This window comes from Symsagittifera roscoffensis, chromosome 1 (genome assembly GCF_963678635.1).
Source record: "Symsagittifera roscoffensis chromosome 1, txSymRosc1.1, whole genome shotgun sequence".
NCBI classification, from domain to species: domain Eukaryota; kingdom Metazoa; phylum Xenacoelomorpha; order Acoela; family Convolutidae; genus Symsagittifera; species Symsagittifera roscoffensis.
In genome coordinates this window covers 71,007,099-71,016,011 of record NC_087062.1, presented here as the reverse complement: position 1 = coordinate 71,016,011, position 8,913 = coordinate 71,007,099, and the positions used below count along the sequence as shown (strand labels likewise).

At 37.2% G+C, this 8,913-nt stretch overlaps 1 protein-coding gene across 1 annotated transcript; it reads left to right on the top strand.

Annotated features, from left to right (window-relative positions):
- The first annotated feature begins 5,820 nt into the window (after nt 1-5,820).
- Nucleotides 5,821-8,710, top strand: LOC134856972 (probable cysteine desulfurase 1). Its single transcript, XM_063873283.1, has one exon. The coding sequence runs from the start codon at nt 6,096-6,098 to the stop codon at nt 8,394-8,396; it is 2,301 nt and encodes a 766-aa protein (XP_063729353.1). The 5' UTR covers nt 5,821-6,095; the 3' UTR covers nt 8,397-8,710.
- Nucleotides 8,711-8,913: the final 203 nt, after the last annotated feature.

Here is an 8,913-nt window from a genome sequence, read left to right as displayed (position 1 = left end):
ATTGATTTCTCAAACTTAACTAATACGGTAAAAAGTCAAAAAGCCAAATTTCTGCATCGAACAAAAATGTGCAAAATTTTAGTTTAAGCTGATTTTGAATATTTGATGGAAAATTGGTGTTGCGGTTACTAACCAACACAAATTTTTCAGGAAAAAAATCTATTTTAACTTTAATTTAGATTTTTCGCAGTTGAACAACTGATTTGTTTCAATTTCAGTTGTTGTTTTTTTCCTAAATGGAAGGCAAACTATACTATCAAACATTAAAAATATAAAACACGTGCATGAGTGCAAGTTTCAAAAGATGACTAAAATTTTCCCCGTTTATAAAGTTTTTTAAAAAATTCGATCCATTTTTATTCAAAGGGAATAAATTAAACAAAGGAGTTCCTATGATAAAAATTCTCGAGATTCTAAGAACTTTAAGGTGAGTAACTTCTTGCTTCAAAAATTGAACATTACGAGGCCAAACTGTGCACTGGATAGGTTGACAGTTTTGTCTGTTTGTTCTGGATTCCAGAGACACGTCTTTAAACATGTTAAAACTTTGTCGGAACGATCAACGAAGTCGAAAGATTAAAAGAAAAACAAAGGGATTGTCTTTATTGCGGAATTCGCTTTCAATTCACAAAATCAACAGTTTGGCCTCGTAATGAATTTTATTTCTTTTTTTGCTCTTTTGTTTAGATATTTTAAACGAGTTTGCGCTATTTTTTCCCGTTTTTGCTACTAGCACGTACGCTTTAATAGATCGAAATAAAGTGCACATCACAAAATGACAATTTTGAAACCTCAAAAACTTCGCAGTTTTTGTTTACTTTGAGTTCAGGAGATCAGTACCTTATAGTTGATGTGAAAAAGTTCCGTCAATAAAGGCTTTTTAAAATATCGAAGTTTGTCTGGAAAAACAACTACCCGAGCTCAAAATTTTCCGTCGCTCGCTTTGAATGGCGGGACAATAATAATCACAGAAAAGATTCGCTGACCCTTACAAGTCTAAAAATATGCTCGTATGAGAGCAAAGCCCTAAACATTCCGACTGCCCTTTAACTGATGTTGGTGTGGCTCGGTTCGATTTTGTCATTAAATCTTACGTTTCAATTTCTAATAACATCGCAAATTAAAAACTCCATTGCATTCAAATCTGAATTTTTGCTAATTTCCGTCTTAATCTATTTTTCGAGCAGCCGAAGCGAAATGTTTTCTAATATATTTTCTGCACTTTATGAGCAGCCGAAGCGAAATGTTTTCTAATATATTTTCTGCACTTTATGAAAAATTAGGACTACGAAAGAGGCTATAGAGTTAAGTTTTTTAAAATGTTTTTCGTATTTTAGTCCTTTTCTTTAAACCTCCGACCCACGTGTAAGTACTAAGGTGCCCTGAAAAACAGATTTACGGCGACCATTGGCAATCCTTGAAAAAATAGAATCTTAATACACCCTAAGATGAGTTTGCATCACCTGCAGTGAAACATGTTATGGCTAAAGGATTTTTTCAATGTTATTGTTTGAATCAGTACCTTCCTGCAGTTATTGAAACTGCTATGGAAAGCTTGATCAAAATTTAAAGACTGATCGAGCAAAATATTTGGTCAAAAATAATCATGAGTCAAGGCTACAAATAATTACTTGGTACGTTGGTGTGGTTCGTAAATTTATGCCTTAAGTAACTTAGCACTCGACGATAAATAACACTTTTCACAGTGTGTGTGGTTTTTGTCATTGTTATAAAATGGCAGAAATCAAACGATGTTCAAGTGCAGCTCTGTCACTTGAATATAGTAGCTTAATTACTTTAGATTTAGTATCTCTTAGAGAATTTGAGAGCTGCTCAAAAACCGTGGTGTCAAATTTGGGAAGAATTTGACAATTTTGAGGCTTTTGCAGTGGCAGAGTGCAATCTTGCCTTATCTTACCGTCAGCGGGGTTCCAATTAAGTTAGTATACATTATACATGACAATAAACTGATTTAAAAAAAAGTACAAATAGTTAATGATTATAATTACAACACCTTCGGTGTTGTCATCATTACCGTGTTTTTATACTAATGCAAAATCTAGCTATGGTTACATTCATTTTAATTAGAAAAACCATTACGAGGTCAAACTGGGCATTGTGTGAATTGTAAGCGGATTCCGCAACAATGACGCTCCCATGTTTACGCTTGCGATTAGCAAGCGTAATCAAACCTGAATATAAACTTTTCGGGTGGACAACTTACTCAACAGAACCACCTGTATCTTGGTTTGTAATTAAATCAAATTTCGATGCGTTCCCGGCCAACATAGCCTAGAGGTAACGAGTATGCGTCGGAAGGCAAGGATCCTTAGTTCGAAGCTAACCAGGACCTGCTTTTTTTCGAATATGCAATATTCTGTTTCAAGCAACGTTTTCGGCCAATTATTTGTCTGCTTTTCTGTTGTAATTTTTGAAACTTTTTTTTTTGCTGTGCGCATTTTTTTTTTGATGTTGCTTTCAGTGTTTGATTTACTTCTACAATTTATACTTTTACTTTGCTTGACTTCGTATATCCTTCTGTTTTCTTGTTTTGCTAAAAAACTTCCTCGGTCCAAATTATTCCAGCTTAATTTTTATCGGCCTAGTGACCTAATTTTGGGTCTTTTCAAGGGTAACTTAATTTTAACACTCTTCCCTGCACTTTTCAATTTGGTTATTTGTTTATCAATCGGTTTGTTGAAGTTTTTTTTTGGTATGGAAATTTATCTCCTTCGAAAAAGTCTGTGGGCGAGTATTTTGATTTTTTTCTCTCAAAAGCTATACCTCTCAAATTTGAGTTTTTGGTTTCAACAATTAGATAGGTTTTGAAATGCTTCCTGCGTAAGCGACTGCGCCCAAATTTTTTATCACCCAAAACTTTTTAACAGTTTTTTGAAAGTTTATGACTTTTCTCGAGAACTTCCCTCCCAAATCTGAGATTTTGTGTGCAATAGAAATTACAAGTTGCGTGATTTCTTTTTGCATAAACGGCTACTCCCTATTTTCTCACACAAAAAGCTATGAATCTCGGAAATGTCAAACTTTTGGTTTGTTGACCGTTTTTTGGACTCTTCTCGCTTACTATCCTGCCAAAACTGATATCAAAAGTTTAATCGAAACAACAGGTTGTTGAAAGCTTACCTCTATATTTGAATTACTATGTCCAGTTTGTCTAAGAGAGAAGTTATGGCCTTCAAACAAGTCAAAATTTTGAAACTGCTAGTTTTTTGGAATCTTTTGACTTTACGCGGAAACTATCGTACCAAATCTCAGGTTGTGTTCACTCAAAAAACTCAGTTTTGGGAATCTTCTCTACTTAAGTGGCCACAATCTGATTCTTTCAGAAAAAAAATATCAGTTTTGGAAAGTCTCTTGAGCGTTTTATAGAAATTTTTTTGATTTTTTTTAATTTACACAATCAAATCTGAGATGTAAAGTTCAATTGAAAGAACCAATTGCGATAAATAACCCTGCAGAAGCCGAAGCTCCTCAATTTGTTGTAAGAGAAATGATATCTCCCTGGGAATATTGATTATCTCAATTTGTTTACTCTTCTCATCTATTTTAGTAGTGAAACAACTAAGGTTTTGGACAAAGACCAATTTTTGTAATCACATTTTTCGTGCCGCATCAATAGAGCAATTCATTCATTATCAAACACATACATTCATATTTAACTGGCCCTTAGTTGTTTTTATCGAGAAACGAAAAATTTGGTCCACCTAGTTTTTTCAATATTTGATTTTTTTCCCGTAACTTCTATGTTTGTGTCGATCGCAAGTGGTGCGAAGCTCCGCTTCGCCTCTATGTAGAATATTCAAATGTCTGGCATGTATGTGAACTTTTGAGATACTTTTTTTGATGTAGAAGCTTGGTTACTTTGATTTATAAACGAAATGTTATTTTTAATCTGACAATGCTTTTTGCGACATGTCAATTGTTTCAGCTTTGAAGAGGAATTTAAATGTTTGATATCCATATCTTTTTTTATGTTTTTCGATCAACTGAACTGTTTTCGGGCTCTATACTTTTTTCATCATAAATAGTTTTTCATACAAACCTGAAAAAATACGTACAGTTATTTACCTGTGCAGTAGACGAACACAGTCATTATTCGAAAATTCAAATAACTATCAAATAAGAGTTCATTTTAGGTTGTCATTAAGTCTTTGAAATAAAATTGAAACTTTTCCATGTTTTTTTCTCAGATTCGTGGTTATTGTCCTATTTTTTGTCTGCTTATTTCGCGTTAACTTTTTAAAAGCGGTTATATAATCTGATACAGTATGAAAAAATTTCTTTTGATACAGTATGAAAAAAGTAATTTTTTTAAATTTTTTTGATCTTATGTTAAAACAAACTGTATACTCACCGAGAAGGCCCTGTTTTGGTCTAAATTTTTGCGCCGCAGGCAAACTTTTTTAAAAATTAGGCGAAAAACATCGTTTTAAGGCTTTTTTATTTTTTGGGAAGTTTTTACCAAAAAATCGCGTTTTTTTTGGCGCGCGCTCCCCCTAAATTTAGTATTTATTGGCGCCAAAAGCGCCTATAGAAAAACTTTTTTGTCCGTCAGCCGAAAATGGATATCTCAAAATAGTACAAAAGGGGACCCTTTGGGTAGGAAGGGGGTCGAATCCTTGAGGACAGGCAACCGCCCCCCCCCCCCTAACCCCTAAATCCGCCCCTGACGAGAATGGGATAAAAAATTATGACCTACGTTGATGTTTTCTCGCTACTTCATGTATTTTAAAGAAAAGGCAACCAGATAGGTTTGGGAGATTATGTGCTCGTAATTGATCGATGAGTTTAACTTATTCTAGTCCTTTTACTCCTAATTCGCATTAGTCCGAAAAGTTTTTTGCGCGGTTTTAGGTATACCACAGAAAGGTAGCATGGGATTAAATTTGTCGTCAATTTTCAAAGAGAGTTCTCGCAGTGTCGAGAAAAATAGGTCTGATCTTTACTTTATCATCATTATTATCAGTTTTTTGTACACTTTTTCTTGTACTCAAAATTAATGAATATGCATTTCAAACATTATCTACATTATTCATCGCATTTTTTCAACCGCATTGTTAAAATTCCCTGGCTCTTAAGTTAAGTTTAATTTCCCAGATTTGTCTGAAATTGTTCCTCAGTTCTCAAAGTTAGCTTGAATTAGCCTAGCTCATCGTCGTTAAGAAAGCATTGCCATTTCCCAGCTCAAATGGAGAGCATAGATTAGCGAAATAAAAGGGAATTGTATTGAACAGAACTATGACGCTCTTTTTAACTCTCAAAGTGAGCTTGAGCTCAGGAAAATAATATCTTTCCTGGCTCTAAAGGTAAGCTCAGATTGATGGAGGCTAAGAATTAAAATTATCAAAAATAATGTTAAAATTTTTTCGCTGGACCTTTAGGCAGGCCATCGTTCAAGATGAAACTTTTTGGGCCTATGAAAAAGCAGATTATATCATCTGGCAAACAGGTTATAGCATCTGGCTAGTCTTTAGTGCGCCTTGTTTAGGCCACGTACCCTTTTGTAATTTTTTACAGACTAAGAAGAGACATTATTGCAAGCGTTTTCACCGTTCCAACTCAAATCGAGTTTACCGCTAAGTTCGTGGCTGCGAAATCGATGGCTGTGAAATTGAAAAATTTGATGGCTTAGTTTATTACATTTGAGTACTCTCTTCATATGGTTCCAGATTTCGCCAACACGCAGCTAACACTCATGTGACCACATACTGTTGGCAGCGCTGTATCATTTTAAAATTGCGTTTTAATTAGCAGTTCATTTAGCTAACTACAAAAAAATAAGTATTCTCAAGTCGAGTGAACTTGAAATATTCAAGTGGAACCATGCGAATTGATCAAAAACAGAACGTGACATAAGTTAATATATTCTAAAATTAACCAAAAAAAATGTTCAGAGTGATCGCAGTTCAATTTTTGACCGATTAAATCGCAACTCAAAAACAATCTGTGCAATAAATAAGTATTCACAAATAATTTCAAGCCGTAAAATAGTTACCTGAAAAAAATATATTTCAAAAACCAAGAGCGAATAATTTCGCATCTACCATCAATTGAAAACGGGAAAGCAACTGAGCAAAATGGACGAAGAAAGAAAAACCGGCGATATATATTTGAGGCAAGTTCAAAATCCACGTGAAATTATGGACTTTTTTGAGCGAAACGTCATCGGCGCAACTGCCCTGACTTACGGTCCCTTCGGCCCGCGACAAATGACGTACGCGGATTTCACAGCGTCAGGCCGATCACTTCGCTGCATTGAAGACTATATCAAGTTTCGAGTGCTTCCTTGGTACGGGAACACGCACACTGAGTCATCCTACTGCGGACTTCAGACGACAATACTTCGCGAGGAAGCACGAGATGCAATCCGAATGTCCTGCAACGCGCCAAAAGACGAATACGCTGTCATTTTCACCGGAAGTGGGTGCACAGCAGCCATGCACAAAATGATAAACGTCCTTGACATCAACGAAAACAATCCGGCCATTTTGTTCATTGGACCTTTTGAACATCACAGCAACGTTCTGCCGTGGCGTGAGAACAAACACGTCGAGCTGATCACAATCAATTTCAACAAGTTCGGCGAATTTGACACAGATCAATTGGAAACTAATTTGAAGAAATACAAATCAGATCCGAGAAGGAAAATTGGGTCTTTTGCCAAATCAAGCAACATCACCGGGGTCCTGACGGATTGCCACCTGGTTAGCACTTTGATGCACCAATACGGTGGAATTGTCATGTGGGACTACGCGACTGGAGGGCCTCATCTGAAAATCGATGTCAAGGGGGAAAAGCTGGGATACAAAGACGCTGCATTCGTTTCCGTTCACAAATTCCTGGGAGGCCCCCAGACACCAGGGCTTCTGATCGCTCGCAGGGAGCTGTTCGAAAACAAGGTTCCACACAACTGCGGCGGTGGTTCTGTTCTCTATGTGTCCAGGACTAAACAAAGATACCTGGACAGCATTGAAGCCAGAGAAGAGAGCGGGACGCCTCCAGTCGTACAGTGCATACGAGCGGGACTGGTATTCAAAGTAAAAGAGTCGATTGGATCTATAGTTGTTGAAGACCGCGAGACATTCCTCACATACAAAGCTATGGAGATATTCAAAACTTTTCCAGGATTTCATCTTTTGGGAAGCTATTTCCTAGAGCGAGTGCCAGTATTCTCTTTCATGATCTTCCACGAACAATCGGGTCTCTACTTGCACCACAACTTTGTAAACCAAATTTTCAACGACCTTTTCGGCCTACAGGTTCGCAGTGGATGCGCATGTGCCGGGCCATACGCTATTGACTTGCTGGGAATGGACAAAGAAATGGAAGAAAGATTCCTGAAAGCGTTTGACAAAGACATTTCCAAAGTGGACTCTATCAAACCCGGATTTTGTCGGTTTAGTTTAGCCTTCTACAGCTCAGACCACGAAAGCGACTTCATTCTTAATGTCGTGGAGTTTGTTTGCAAATTTGGAATTTATTTGCTGCCATTCTACCACTTGGACATAAAGAGTGGAGTCTGGAGTCATGTCCAGTCAAAGAAACATACACAAAGGTTCCGTCACTTGGACGAATTCAGTTGCACAGACAATTTACGTGATAAATTAGAACACACTTCCCTGATCTCGAAACAATTCAGCCATTTGAAGATCAAAACATACAACAGGTACCTCCGAGAGGCACAGCAGCTTGTGGACAAAATACTGAGCGGAGACGAGAAGCTACCGACGAGGAGTAAGAATGTGCAAGTGGGAGGCGGATATGATGAACCCATTTCGTGGTTCATGACCCAAAAAGAAGCTCTCAAATGGGTGACCAGTCCAACACTGGCTAAAATGCAAAGCAACGGCCTCTATCCAATTTTCAGGGTCGCCACGTTTCCAGACCCCACAGCAGAGAGGAGGGAGAGAAGATATAGCATCAAACACCACAATGTGGAGGGAAAACATACTCTCGCTCTCCCTATAATTAACATCCAAACTATCGAGGAAGATGAACACGATTCATCAATGGCTGATAATAGCTCTATGGACAAGTTTCCCCATTCTCCTGCTTCAAATGAGCACTCAACGTCAAAATACAGCTCCTCAAAATCGAACGGCGTCGATAGCCAAAAAGCCATCATGAATACTGAATCTAGGCGCCAGGGACGAGATCTCTCAAAGCAGAACATGGCAATTGAAGCACCGAAAGATGGCAACACGGTCATCAATATCAACATATCAACGCTGACTTCGGAGAGTGTCGATCAAATTTTCAGAAGCAGATACGGTGGATCAAAGCCTAGAACCGGAATTCCATTCTCGAGGCACTTTCTGAGCGACCCAAAATCAATTTCAGTGGCCAAACCAAGAAAATATCGGGAAAATATAGATTAGATTCACTAGCAGCTTCACAAATCTCTTATCAATTACTCAAAATACACATTCGTACACCTCAAAATGACATTGTATGGAACATCCTACACCGTGCCAATAATTGTAACAACAAGGGTTCTTTTATCGCATGCCTCTCCCGCAAAAAGATATCCAACTTTTTGGTCTAATCATATACCTCAATCTATAATTTTTGCATTTATCGGTACAACAAACAAATGATTTATTTTCGTACAGCTGACTGCTGTCAGTAGTTAATTTGAAGCTATTCTTAGAAATAATGTAAGATTAGAACTCTTTCCTTCTTTAGACTGTAACTCACTCCAAAGAATTCACAATTTGAAACTAGAACTCACTTCAACGAATTCACAATTTGAAACTAAAAAATATGAGACTAAAAAAGTAAATTCCAAATGCACCAAGCCAGTTGTATGCCTGCTCTTGAATAGAAAACAACTCACTTTAAAAATAGTGAATCCTTGCAGGGGCGGATCTAGGATATTCTAGAGGGGGTGGGGGT

Bases quoted from the DNA above. Each gene is read 5' to 3' on its own strand.
- LOC134856972 (XM_063873283.1), top strand. From the start codon at position 6,096: ATGGACGAAGAAAGAAAAACCGGCGATATATATTTGAGGCAAGTTCAA.